This window comes from Ammodytes marinus (assembly GCF_949987685.1).
Source record: "Ammodytes marinus genome assembly, chromosome: 12".
Taxonomy (NCBI): Eukaryota; Metazoa; Chordata; class Actinopteri; order Uranoscopiformes; family Ammodytidae; genus Ammodytes; species Ammodytes marinus.
Window position 1 is genome coordinate 10,480,722 of NC_137216.1, and position 13,826 is coordinate 10,494,547.

At 41.3% G+C, this 13,826-nt stretch overlaps 1 protein-coding gene across 1 annotated transcript; it reads right to left on the reverse strand.

Moving 5' to 3' along the window:
* Nucleotides 1–272: 272 nt before the first annotated feature.
* Nucleotides 273–13,580, reverse strand: ddx18 (DEAD (Asp-Glu-Ala-Asp) box polypeptide 18). The gene is made up of 14 exons (XM_080038088.1): nt 13,439–13,580; nt 12,404–12,556; nt 12,122–12,319; nt 11,301–11,436; nt 9,890–9,990; nt 9,545–9,744; nt 9,258–9,372; nt 6,884–7,023; nt 6,641–6,802; nt 4,840–4,992; nt 4,175–4,288; nt 4,009–4,065; nt 3,673–3,850; nt 273–1,474 (listed from the first exon to the last, which is right to left on the reverse strand). The coding sequence occupies exons 1-14, from the start codon at nt 13,542–13,544 to the stop codon at nt 1,329–1,331; spliced, it is 1,959 nt and encodes a 652-aa protein (XP_079894214.1). The 5' UTR covers nt 13,545–13,580; the 3' UTR covers nt 273–1,328.
* Nucleotides 13,581–13,826: the final 246 nt, after the last annotated feature.

A 13,826-nucleotide genomic window follows, 5' to 3' on the forward strand; every position in this document is an offset into this window, starting at 1 on the left:
AAAATTAGGTTTCTACGATAAATAGATCCAGAGATATTGAGGATTTTAGAAGAAAGCGGCTCATTTTGGCGGCCATTTTGGAAAATGGCCGCCACGGAATGCTCAATTCGAATCCAGCTTGGCACTATAGCTAAAATCATTAGTATTTCCATATTCTAGCTACATGCAAAGTTTCATGCTTTTATCGCAAAATGCACGATTCTAGGTGAATGTGGTACTTATCCGCTGGGCTAGTAGCAGATCGTAAAGACAAAAAATATTTAGAAAAAGTGATTTTGACAGTACTGACTCAACCTATAAATGTGATATAAGACATTTGGTACTATCAACTTTTATTGGATTGAGGGGAGACATTTGTTTTTGTTATGGTTTCCATGTATACTGAACCGACATGTGGATACATTGCGGGCTCTCACCAGCACTTTATAATTCATACTGTGATTAGAGGATGATTGGAGGAGCCAGGTAGGCTGCTTTTTTAAGGGATTTGTTTTAAAGTAGTTTAAGGGATTTTATTTTTCTTAATCATTACTAAAGTCAGTGCTAAGAGTAAAGGGAAACCCCTCTTCCCATCCGTCCACATACAATGAAGATAAGTTAAAGATACATACTTGAACTATTTATAGTGTCCTATTCAAGCACAAGTGTTTTAGATCTGAGCCGTTGTACACACTAACTGATAAATCTTGAAGCCCACTTTAATTCACAATGAAGACACTAAAAAAAAGATGAGTTCCAACATTTTTATTTCGAGGTTTGTGTATTTAACAGATGGTTGTGTTTCAATTTGTTCAGATTTGTAATGTCTACCTAATTGTGCCAGATGCTATGTGCCTATCATTTGCATTATTTTTTCCTGTAATTAGTTTGATATGCAGACTCTGAAGGAATGTATAGATACTGTAATAAACATTGGGATAACAATAAGATGTAATGAACTTCTTATATCACAAAGTGACATAATATCAATGAAACAAGCTTAAACTTAATATATTTAAAGTCAGAAGAGATTTAATATTCCTGTCAGGAGAAATGTTAGAAAACTTACAAGTTCTTAGAGTACATCTCAAGGGGTTAACGTTCTCTAACACATATTGAATGAATGAAAAAGTTAGCTTTTCTGTTGAACAGCAAGTCCAGTCGCATGTAGAATCCAGCGGCCTCACCAACACACAACATCCACAGTGATGTTTTTACATTTACACAACAGGGAGGAAGTAGGCTTTATGATGCCTGGCCCACATCAGCAGTCTGTCTGAGAGTGGCAGGACGCTGGTATAATAAAAGAGGAATCAGTCCAGGAGGAGATAGCGTTAGCCAAAAGGTGATCAGCGGGAGAACTGCCTCCTGTCCCCTCCCTTTCCTTTGTTGACATGCTTAAAGACTTTAGATTTGTGCATGTTGTTCTTCTGGTAACCAAAGCCTCCTCCACCGCCTCTCTTCTGCATCTTCGCTCCTTTACTGCTTTGGACGTCTGGACAGTCGAGTTAAGGGAAACAAACACTTGATCATACGTTTCTAGGTCATTCTACGGGAAATGACGAATGCAAAACATGACAAATGCCACATTGACTTTATACTAGGGCTTTGAGCCTTAACCTAGATGAATTAAGAGTCACAACATAACCCAATATTTATTTTTAACACCGTGCTGCAATTTCGTCCCTTTAGCGCACCATTAAGGGTCAGTCTCCACTCTTCCACTGAAGTGGAGCCAACAATAAAATATTGTATTTCTAAAAAATCAAAGTACCTTAAAGTGCAACGGAAAGGTTTCACTCTAGTCAATGTGTGACCTTCCACCATATGTTGCAGCTCTGGCAAACCAGAGCCCTCTGCAGCAGAGACACAAGGCTGTCTCACTGAGCACGTGAGACAGGAAGTCAGACATCTTGTTTATTTTCAGAATAAAACACTCAAATAATAAATACAAATCCAATTCTTTCAGGGTTTTTCCTGCATAGAGAAAATTTTGGCGCCCGCCAAAGCGGATTTATCCAGCGCCAAAGGAAAATCAGGAGCGCCAAAATGATAAAGATTGAGAATAAATATAGCTATTTAAAACCTCTCCAAATTCAGCCCAATTTAAGTCATCCTTTTGAGGGGTTGGACAATAACTTGAATTTCATTTTCGATTACTATTACGGCTTCCCTCAATCATGAAAACAAAATAATCGTTATTAAACTATCATTGTTCCGCACGCCGGGGCATGCAGGCTTGTAAATGCAGCGAACCCTTTCAGCCGAGCAGTGCGCTTGCTCGGCCCCTCCCTCACCTGATAATTTTGCTATCGGCTGGTCCAGAGAGTAGGAGGGAAATGTGGCGCATTGCCGGGGTGAAAAACTTCTAGATGATGAGAATAAAAGGTAAAACTAATTGTGTTGTCTGAAAACACTTCAGACTCACAACAAACTAAAATAATGTGCAAGATTTGTCACGCGCGGACACGCGAGTAACGTTACATACGCGACCGCGAGAAAGAGAGAGAGAAAAAGGTATACGACCTGATCTGCACCTCTAAACATCCCGACCAATTTGTTTATTCACTTTAAGTCGAGTCATAGTGGTCTATGACCAAGCAATCACTGAATAAAAAAAACACAGGAAGTTTAAAGCTCCTTGACTCCTGCCACCACAACTGTCAACACTACAATGCAACTGCCTATCCACCCTGCTCCTTGACATAAATAAATCATGCCCTTACATTTAATGCTATCAAAAGACGTGCCCTATCAACACCATTTACAACTGGTTATTTTTATTTTGACATATTTTTTTATTCAATTATTAAAAATATGTTTCACTTATTTAGCCTATTTCTATTCTCCCTGTTTTCAGTTCAATTAGGCCTTTGTTTAAAGACCAAAGTCATGGTGTTATTAGAAAAAAACCTTGTTAAAAGTAAAATAAATGCATAATGATTAACTGTCTTTAATAATTGTGATAACACAATGTGATTACTCAAAATAATCATGATTATGATCTTTTTTTATGTTTCTTTCTTCTTGCAATTGCCATGGTTTAGATCAATTAGAAACAATTAGGGCCAGTTTCACAGACATGGATTAAGCTTAGTCCTGGACTAAATGGAATTTTGAATGGAGATTGTCTATTGAAGGTACAAACCGGCCCATAGGTAGGCCTAGTCATTATTATTATTTTGACTTCATATCTACAGGTTGTTTATTGTGATTTCATAAGCGTCAGTGAGCTCCATGGTTACGTAGTGATTGACAGGCTGACTGAAATGCTCTTGAGCTGGACAGAAACTCCCCTCTCCTTAACCCCACACCCTCTTAAAATACACAAACGTTTTGCCTTTACTGTTGCACATAGTCGCGACTCCAAAAAAAGTCGGTCGCGTACTGACCCCCCAAAGGCCCATTCTGAGCCAGGAAAAACCCTGATTCTTTGCCCTTTGGATTTGAAATAAGGTCTTAAACTAACTTTCTTTATAAACCCTAATTGTGAGAGTTTTCTCCTTTTTTGAATACAGTTGAAATGGAGGGAGAGAGGGAAAGAGAGAGATGACATGCCGTTAACAGCCAGGGACGGAATAGAACACAGGTCTGCTGCAACAAGGTCTGAGCCTGAATGTATGTGCTCTACCCCTAATAGTTCTACTTTTATCACATCAAACAAACGGTGTGTAGAATGACAGCAAAGGATACTGAGGTCGACGTATGGGGGAACTTTGAAGCCAAAGGACTGTGCCACCATGGGGAGGTTGAGGGTGTTGACACTGTAGATCTGTTTGAGGGAATGGGAGTCGTACGCCCTCACGTAGGATTTGTAGGCTTCCTGGGCTGACTTGTGGAGATAGTAGTTCTTCTCTATCAGCTTCTCCAGCTGAGGGACAACATGGAGATTGAGATTACATTTGAGCAATCAGGCATGTCATTATTAGAACTGTAGCTTAACTAACATTAAACTGGCATATAGATCACATGTCTATCTTTCAGCACATACATTCAGCATTATTGAGCAAACAGAAATCCATTCCTTACCTGCGACTGGATATCAGAGACTTTAGTCCAGGAAAATTCAAACTCACTCAGTGGGACCTAGACAACAAAGGAGCCATGTAAATATGGGCCAGTCCCATTCAAAAGACGCGTCACACGGACAACTTTTCAGAAATGAAAAAGTTTATCAACTGTTTGTGTGTGTTACCTTGGCTTGTTTGAGGAAGCGGAGGAAGCCCAGTTCCTCTGGTCTGAGGATGAGGAGGGCGTGGCCTCTGCCGTTGATGCCTCTGGCTGTTCTGCCCACACGGTGGATGTATTCCTGTGGGAGACAGGGACACATTTAGAAGGAGGCAAAATCCGTCACTGCACTCACACCGAGACGGTTATTATTGTAAATATGCTCAACACTTAAAGCTGGGATGGAAAAGAACTAAAGGCAATGCCACTAAATGTTGTCCTTAACATCTGAGGAATGTGTATTTGCTGCTTGTCCTTGCAGTTGGTCCTGTCAGGAGAATCAGTGGTGACTCGTCCCTAAGACAACCACAAAAGTCTCTGTGTGCCTTAGTTGACACCCGCTTCGTGATGGAAACACTGAGAGGGCAACACATAAAGGCAACGCCACTGAATATTTGTCCTTAACGTCTGGCAAAATGTGTCTTTGCTCCATGAATTCTGACATGAATTTCAAACCTGGCTCTTCCGAGTCCCCCTTACTTGATGACTGCTGAAGTAAACCTTTGTCATACTTAAAGCTGGGATCTTTTTTAAATAAACTATCTAAAATATCGATATATTTGAAAAATAGAAATGAACGTGCATCTCTTAAAGAGAGAAATGTTTGTCATTGTGTTGTAGCAGCCATGATACCTTGGGGTCATCCGTGGGATCGTACTGGACGATCCAGTCCACCTCGGGGATGTCCAGCCCTCGAGCAGCCACATCAGTACACAGCAGGATGCCTGAGTCAGCGTTACAGAACTGGAAGAAGGTGGTGGTGCGTTTGGTCTGCTTCTGTTTGCCCTGGAAACACAACGACAACAGACATGTTGTGTTACAGCTGGCTCTGGATATGAGGCTGTGCTGTCTGAATACTATGTACGGCTTAACCCTCTGAACCCGGAGCCCGCAGTACTGCGTTCTATTGCGTTACTTGACGTGCTGATCACGTGATCACATTCGATCCGACGCAGCATAGAAACTAAAGCGGGGACAACTTCGCCGACGGTGTGTGTCGAAAGTACTGGCTTAAAGCTATATGCCAGTCTTTGTTTCATTTAAATTGACCCAGTATAACCAGAGATATAATGGTTTGAAGTTGATACATATCTATTTTATTTTCGCGGGCTCAAAAGTATGATAATTCGATGGTCGCGGCCATTATTTTGTCATTTTACGATCAGAAAATGATGCCGGAAACTAGTTCCTACTCAACAGGCTGCATTTACCAGGGAGGGGAGGAGGAGGGGCAGGGGTTGGCGGAGTGATACGAAGCTACACCAAAAGAGACAAAGAAGAAGAGTGACAGGGGGCGGGAGCTGTGGGAGAGTCTCTCTATGCGAGAGAGAGAGAGACGAGGCTGCTAGCTAACAAAATTGACAGACGCGCGGAGGAAGATTGAGAGGTAATGAGAGGTTTGAAGATAGACTACTGAGAATGTTTTAGTCATATTGAAGACAACTTTGAACGTAAATCAAGCTATCAGCTTGTTCTTTGACATGAAGGAAGAGGACAGCTCATCCTCAGAGTCAAAGTATGACTATGTAGGCTACATAAAGCCATTGTTGTCTGACTGAAGCACTGAGTACACACACAGCAGCCAGCCTTCATAACGTGTAGCCTACAGACACAGTAGCCTAATAATCTGTTCTTTACACATACATGTCATATATGTATCCATATACTGTATGTGTTATTATATAAGTCTACCTAGGCCTAGCTTTTTTTAAATAAAAAGGCATACATGAAAAAAATGTTTTTTTTTTGTGGTTTGGGTCCATAATGTTCAAATATTATGTCAAATTGAAAAAAAAAACTGGCAGGTAATGTAGGTGAAGTTTTACTGAAACAAAATATACCAAACACAGCAAGCTTAACATTTTTGTATGTGCCCTCTGTGTTATGATTGACAGAACTTTGAGGAATTTGGGGAAAACGCCTATGTATTCACCTGCTATTTGTTCATAAAATTTGTATGAAGGTTGATGCCACCTCAATCAAAATTTTAAATAACCATAAAAACATTCCATGTATTTATTTTCAGCTTTCAAAAAAATTCAATATGAATTTTTGAGTTACCCATGGTAGCAATAATATATTTTTTAATCCGTTTTTACATTTATCATGTTGTTTTTGGTCCAATATGATCATTTATCATGTCAAAATGAAATAAATAACTATCAGGTCATATAGGTTAGGGTGTTTTGAACAAAAAGATACCAAACTTTGGCATGATAAACATTTCTTACTGTAGTTTAGTAAGGATTGATCAAAAGTATGCAAAACGGCCAAAATAGCCCTACGGTTCAGAGGGTTAAAGGTGGGGGTAAGCAATACTGGACAATGTTAACTTGTGAGGAGATATTCACTGAGTTGACAAGAAGGGATTTCGTCAACAAACATTCTCCAGACTTGCTCACTCCACCTTTAAGCAGGTAGGGGCTGGTCTTACGTGGATGGCCATAACAGGCAGGTCGATGTAGTTGAGCAGCTCATAGTGGAATTTGACTGACATACAGGAGGAGAAGAAGACCATCAGCTTCTTCTTGCGGTTCTTCTTGAGGAAGGTGAAGAGCAGCAGGAAGCGTTTCTCTGACGGACACACCACGTAACCCTGAAACAGACCACAGATCAGTTTAAAGGCCAGATCACCTCCACCTCCACTCTGACTGAACGGAACAGAACTGTACCGGACCTGCTCCAGGCCGTCCACTGTGGCGTTGTCTTTGTTGTCGTCCACGCCCACATACAGCGGCTCTTTCTTCAGGGAGATGCGAGCCAAGTCCTCCACCTTACGGGTCTGTGTGGCTGAGAACAGCATGGTCTGCCTCTTCTCTGGAGAAACAACATGGAAGTCATTTAGACGGAGCAGGATCCATTCAAATATACATGATGATCGGTTCCTCGGTTAACTTTGCTTTGGAGACCTGTTACAAAGTGTCTTAAACTGGAATGTTGGCATTACCCAGGTGAGCACGGTCGCAGTAAAACTGCATTACGGGAAGGGGCCACTGTAGTTAACATAGATCTGGCTTTGTTACATGAATCTTGACCTGAATTTCAAACCCTGTGTCTTCTAAGTCCCACTAATTTTATGACTGCTCAAGCAAACCTTCGTCATAGCAGGATATTGCTTGGATGGAGCGGTAAACAGTTCAATTGAATAATGCATACACAAAACATTACTTGTCGGTTCAATTTAGAGAAAAACAAAAGGAAATATGTTGGATGGCAACATACTAAAGGCAATGCCACTAAATGTTGTCCTTAACATCTGGGGAATGTGTCTTTGCTGCTTGTCCTTGCAGTTGGTCCTGTCAGGAGAATCAGTGGTGACTCGTCCCTAAGACAACCACAACAGTCTCTGTATGCCTTAGTTGACACCCGCTTTGTGATGGAAACACTGAGAGGGCAACACATAAAGGCAAGCCAATACATTTTGTCCTTGACGTCCTGACCTGAATTTCAAACATGTCCCTTCAGAGTCCCCCTTACTAAATGACTGCTGAGGTAAACCTTTGTCACACCAGGATATTGCTTGGATCAAACTGGATTATTCTAAAGCACAACACATGACCTGCTGGTTCAATTTAGAGAAAAACAAAGGGAATGGGGGATGTCTACTCTCTTGTTTTGCCTTGCATCACTGTTTGTGATATAGATATAGCAGGGTTTTTCCTGCATTCAAAAAATGTTGGCGCCCGCCAAAGGAATTTTAGCGCCCGCCAAAGGAAAATCCTCAGCGCCAAAGTGTTTTTTTTTTATATATATAGATAAATAAATAAAAATCTACTTAAAACGGCTCCAAATGTGTTTCCATTTCCGCGCCATTCCAGTCATATTACTTGCAATCTCAGTTGTAAAAAAATAAATCAGGTCGGGGATAATCGTTATTAAACTATCATTGTTCAGCTCGCCGGGGCATGCAGGCTTATAAATGCAGCGCACCCTTTCAGCCGTGAGCTCCGCTCGGCCCCTCCCTCACCTGAGTTTAGCTATCGGCTCGTCCAGAGTAGGAGGGAGATGTTGCGCATTGCCGGGTGTTTTGAAAAACTTCTAGATGACGAGAATAAAGGTAAAACTAATTGTGTTGTCTGAAAACACTTCAGACTCACAACAGACTAAAATAATGTGCAAGATTTGTCACACGCGAGTAACGTGACATACGCGACCGAAAGAGAGAGACAGAGAGAGAGAAAGAAAAGTGATATAGCCTACGACCTGATCTGCACCTCTAAACATCCCGACCAATTTGTTTATTCACTTTAAGTCGAATCATAGTGGTCTATGACCAAGCAATCAATGAATAAAAACACAGGAGGTTTAAAGCTCCTTGACTCCTGCCACCACAACTGTCAACACTACAATGCAACTGAACTGCCTATCCAGCCAGCTCCATGACATAAATAAATCATGCCCTTACATTCAATGCTAGCAAAAGACGTGCCCTATCAACACCATTTACAACTGGTTATTTTTATTTTGACATATTTTTTTTTTAAATTATTAAAAATATGTTTCACTTATTTAGCCTATTTCTATTCTCTGTTTTCAGTTCAATTAGGCCTTTGTTTAAAGTCCAAAGTCATGGTGTTATTAGAAAAAAACCTTGTTAAAAGTAAAATAAATGCATAATGTTCTTAAATCAATGATTAACTGTCTTTAATAATCGTGATAACACAATGTGATTACTCAAAATAATCATGATTATGATTTTTTCATAATCGAGCAGCCCTACCTTCTTCCATGGTTTAGATCAATTAGAAACAATTAAAGTATTAGGCCTAAATAGGTAGGCCTAGTCATTATTAGTATTTTGACTTCATATATAGGTTGTTTATTGTGATTTCATAAGCGTCAGTGAGCTCCATGGTAACACAGTGATTGACAGGCTGACTGAAATGCTCTTGAGCTGGACAGAAACTCCCCTCTCCCAACCCAACACCCCTCTTAAAATACACAAACCGTTTGCCTTTACTGTCGCGACCCCAAAAAAAGTCGGTCGCGTACTGACCCCCCAAAGGCCCATTCTGAGCCAGGAAAAACCCTGTATAGAAACATAGACTTACTTGGCAGCAGTTTGACGATCTGCTTGAGTTCCTCCTCAAAGCCCACCTCTAGGATCCGGTCGGCCTCATCAATAATCAGACACTGCATGTTCTTGAACATGAAGTTAGGCGTGTTCTGGAGGAACAAATGGTTTCAATAATCTCATCACAAACTGTTAAAACATGCAAGACCCATGAAAGCACATAGCAGTTAGTGGGGGACCATGATCCTGTGTTTGAAACATAACTCAATCACCTTAGCAGCGTATGATGAATCCTTGGCAGTATGTACTGGTGTGTGCTCTTACCTGTAGATGGTCGAGCAGACGGCCAGGCGTAGCCACCAGTATATTGACCCCGTTGGCCAGTTTCTGAGCCTCAGCTGAGCGGTTGCTGCCTCCCATGATCAGACCGAAGGTGTGAACATGGTGGGCCATCAGCTCCTTCATCACTCCATAGGTCTGCATGGCCAGCTCACGAGTGGGGGACAGGATCACCACACCAGTGCCTGGCAGGAGGGGGGAAAGAGGGGGAAGTAATACGTTTGACTCAATTTAGAGGACACAGTTTGTTACTTTATGTTTTCCAGTCGCACAACCAATGCTCATGACAGAAAACACTGGGGGGTAAGGATGAAACAACCAAAGTCTTACCGTTCCTGGGCATGAACTTGAGTTTGTAGAGCAGTTCTATAGACGGGATGAGGAAGGCCAGTGTTTTACCACTACCCGTCTTAGCAGCAGCCAGAACATCTCTACAGAGAAGCAAAACAAGAATAAGACACTGTTAACACAATGTGGGATTATTTTAAAGGAAATGAACTGACATTCAAAAGGCACCTCACATGAAACCAGTGTTGGGAATAACGCAGTTTAAAATAACGGCGTTAGGTAACGCCGTTATATTTTCAGTAACGGGGTAATCTAACTAATTACTTTTTCCGTCGTTACAACGCCGTTATCGTTACTGACCGTTAAATGCGGTGCGTTACTGTGAATTGATTGAATAAACTGTGTAATCCGAAAGCACCCCTGGCTCCATACTACACAAACTGCTAGTGAGGAGACCGGGTGGCTTAACAACGAGATAAGCGATTGTTATTTCTTATAGTGTTTTAAGTTGTGTTTTATTCAGTGTGGATGACATTATAACTGTCAGTTAGCGCCGTCACCTCAGTCAGCCGCGGAGCGCTGTTTATTGAAGTTTCTTTTTCTCTCTCTCTCTCTGTTGTGTGAGCTTGCACGTTGCCGCAGTAATCACCTATCAATCCACGGTTGAAATATGCTCTCCCTGAGTTCTTTTGCATCGCCCTGTGAGTAAGTGCATGGAGTTGCCCGATATCTATAAATTATAATTTATGCACGTTACTAAACGGCCGCGATTCGCCGGTTGCAACAGCTGATTAGCGTGTCATCACGAGCCGAATATTGCTATTGTTCTTTTCCTGGGATCTGTATGCTGCTGTGCATGTTAAAGAAGGAAATAAACATAGGATAAATCCTTACTCCTCCTCTCATCGTCTCATGCTTCACAGTCTGACGTTTTTGGCCTTAAGTGGTGTTTTAGCCGACACCCCTGAAGTGACACCCCTGAAGTGAATCCAGTGATATAGCAGATCAGCACGGTAGATTCAGCAGTTTCCTCTACTACTTTTGTTGAGAACAAAATACTAGGCTACTGGAAGTGCAGGATAAAAAAATACTTGAAGTGCAGGATAAACCTTTTTCTGTCTGTTGATGTGCAATACATATTGAAGGTTATAGCCTACAAGTAGGCCTACCTGTCTGTTCTACTCATTTCAACTGACTTGTGAAAACTGCTCAGAAAGATCAAATTTTTTGGACATATAGCAACTTTCTTTTTTTTTTTACAGTAGGCTAACGCAAATAGTTACTTTCCCTGGTAACGAGTTACTTCTATTATAAAGTAATTCAGTTACTAACTCAGTTACTTTTTGGAACAAGTAGTGAGTAACTATAACTAATTGCTTTTTTAAAGTAACGTTCCCAACACTGCATGAAACACAGTGTGACTCCATATAGCACGTCAGTTCCAGAGACTTACCTTCCCTCCAGCAGGGGGCGGATACTTTTGTGCTGGATCTCAGTCATGTGTTCAAAGCCCATCTCCTTCACTGCTTTCAGCGTGTTGTCACTCACCAGCTCAGACAGAGAGGCAAACGAAGTGTCCTCAAACGCCCCTGAAAACACCAGTCAAATGGTCTATGATGAGTGGATTGTTCTAACAAAATGGCATCACCTTTACAGAGAAGCCTAGATACAACATGAGATAACGACACGTGAAGAGACAATGGTTGATTTGCAAAATAATGTAAATCTACAGTGTCCTTGCAGTTGGTCCTGTCAGGAGAATCAGTGGTGACTCGTCCCTAAGACAACCACAACAGTCTCTGTATGCCTTAGTTGACACCCGCTTCGTGATGGAAACACAGAGGGCAACACATAAAGGCAACGCCACTGAAGTTTGTCCTTAACGTCTCGCAAATGTATTCCTGTATAGAGTTTTAAGTTGAAAACAACTATTTCAGGTTCTTGACGATAACAGCAGAAAAACCTATGGTCTGCTTAATGCTCTAACCTGATTTTAATGCATGCAAACTAGAAAACTCAACAAAATCAAACGCAGCTGTATTACTGCTAGAGATTCCCTGAAGATTACACGTTGTCGTGTGTACATGGCCTCAGACACGAGACTAAAGTCGACTTTAAAAAAACAAGTATAAAACAATATTTACAGTGGACCAGGGCTGTCACAAATTCGAACAAATTTTAAACGACCCGTAATTCGTTCGATTATACTCTTATATATCCATCCTCATGGGTCATACAGCAGCTCTAGTGACTACACATCCATTCCTACAGTACCTGTTAATCCAGATGGTAATTCAGGCAGATCATCCCCATCATCATCATCATCATCCCCTTCTCCGGCTTCCTCCTCATCTTCTTCCGTCTCCTGTTCTCCATCTCCATCTTCACCTGCTACTTCCTCCTTCTCATCATCATCTTCTTCTTCCTCCTCCTCCTCCTCTCCTTCTTTCACTGTCTTGGTCTTTTTCTCAGCTGGAGTGAGGCAAATAACATGTTAGTAAGTCAAAGCCTAACAATAAATAAAACTGAAGTTTGTAAAGCTCCACTAAGTGTTACCTGGTGATTCCTTTGTTTCAGCAAGTTTCCTTTTCTTCTTCTTCTGTGGTGTTTCTCCTGTCACTGACGTCTTCTTTTTCTCTGGCTGTGTGTCTGCCTGGGCTACTGCTGCTGGCTCCTCACTGCATGCCTCTGCCAGCCCGTTTGACTTTACTGTCAAACACACACACACAGGGAAACAAAACACATGTGAAAAGATGGTTTTATGACAAGTTCAGCATGCAGAAAATTGCATGCACCTCTATAAAAGGGCTGCTCCTTTACCATATACTGCATTCACGCTGTAACTGTATTTCCGGAGAATTTTAAATTTATTGTTGGTATTGTTTTAATAGCACAAAGACCTATCTTGAGACGTTTTGCTCCCTGGCATGAATTTCATATAAGGTTTACCAGCATTATGACATTATTTATTTAATCAACTATGACAAAGTGAAAAGGACACCCAATATTATTTGTTTCCACATTTGGAAACCCAATACATCATTTATCATTATTGATGAATGTGAAAGAAGAGCATGTAGTTTAAAACAACATCACTACAATGTCGGCTTGTTTCCCAGCTAAGGTACGTGCAATTCTCGGAAGGCATGCAGCAGGACATAACACCGGAACACTTTGAACTATCTGCTGCCAATTAACATCACCTTCTGGGGATGCACTGTGTATGTTCGTGTTTTTGTCTAGGTTAATATAGGCTATTTGGCTTCTCGGATGGTATGTCATTATAATAATACCTTAAAAGAGAACTGTGGTGATCCGAATGTGTCAAGCTAACTAGCTAAATGTTTGAGAAGCAAACTTATCAATAGCAACAACAACTGTCGATTTTTAACTGGCATACACGAATAATCGTTCAACTTTGTAATTTAAGATTAACACGCGTTACGTTTGTTGGCTAAACCCAAAACGTACCCTTTTAACGTAAAGCTTCAAGCCGCGAGGAGCTAACGTGGCTAGCTTAGCAGGTGACGTTTGTCCTCGTTTCTGAAAAGAAGCGACAACAAGCGAACACTTTGTATTTCCTCCACATACCCGTCTCTTTGTCCTCCGCCGCTGTCCTTAACAGTTTGCGTTCTTTGTCTTTGTCACTTCTTTTCTGAATCTTCTTGCGAAGAAGTTTCATCTGTAGGTCCGACATGGCAACAGCGCAGTGCACACGTGTGTGTGATGTTCAGGACCCTGCGGGGTACCAGTCTGCACTGCCTGAGTGAAAATACGAAGGACCTCACCTCGCCAGACAAAACAAAATGGTTGCATTTTTGTGCAGGCTAATAATTGTTCTATAACAATGGCATTTTATATCCCCAAATGTATTTATTTTTATTTGCAGTTGCCCAAATGGAGTCTTCTGAAAAGACACTTGTCCACCATCAGACCCTGGCAAAGCGAGTGCTTGTAACCATCAAGCCCCAACCTCAGC

Bases quoted from the DNA above. Each gene is read 5' to 3' on its own strand.
- ddx18 (XM_080038088.1), bottom strand. From the start codon at position 13,544: ATGTCGGACCTACAGATGAAACTTCTTCGCAAGAAGATTCAGAAAAGA. The intron at 12,557-13,438 runs GTATGTGGAGGA...TGTGTTTGACAG, and splicing joins GGCGGAGGACAAAGAGACGG to TAAAGTCAAACGGGCTGGCA. The intron at 9,991-11,300 runs GTAAGTCTCTGG...GCTTCTCTGTAG, and splicing joins CGCCCCCTGCTGGAGGGAAG to AGATGTTCTGGCTGCTGCTA.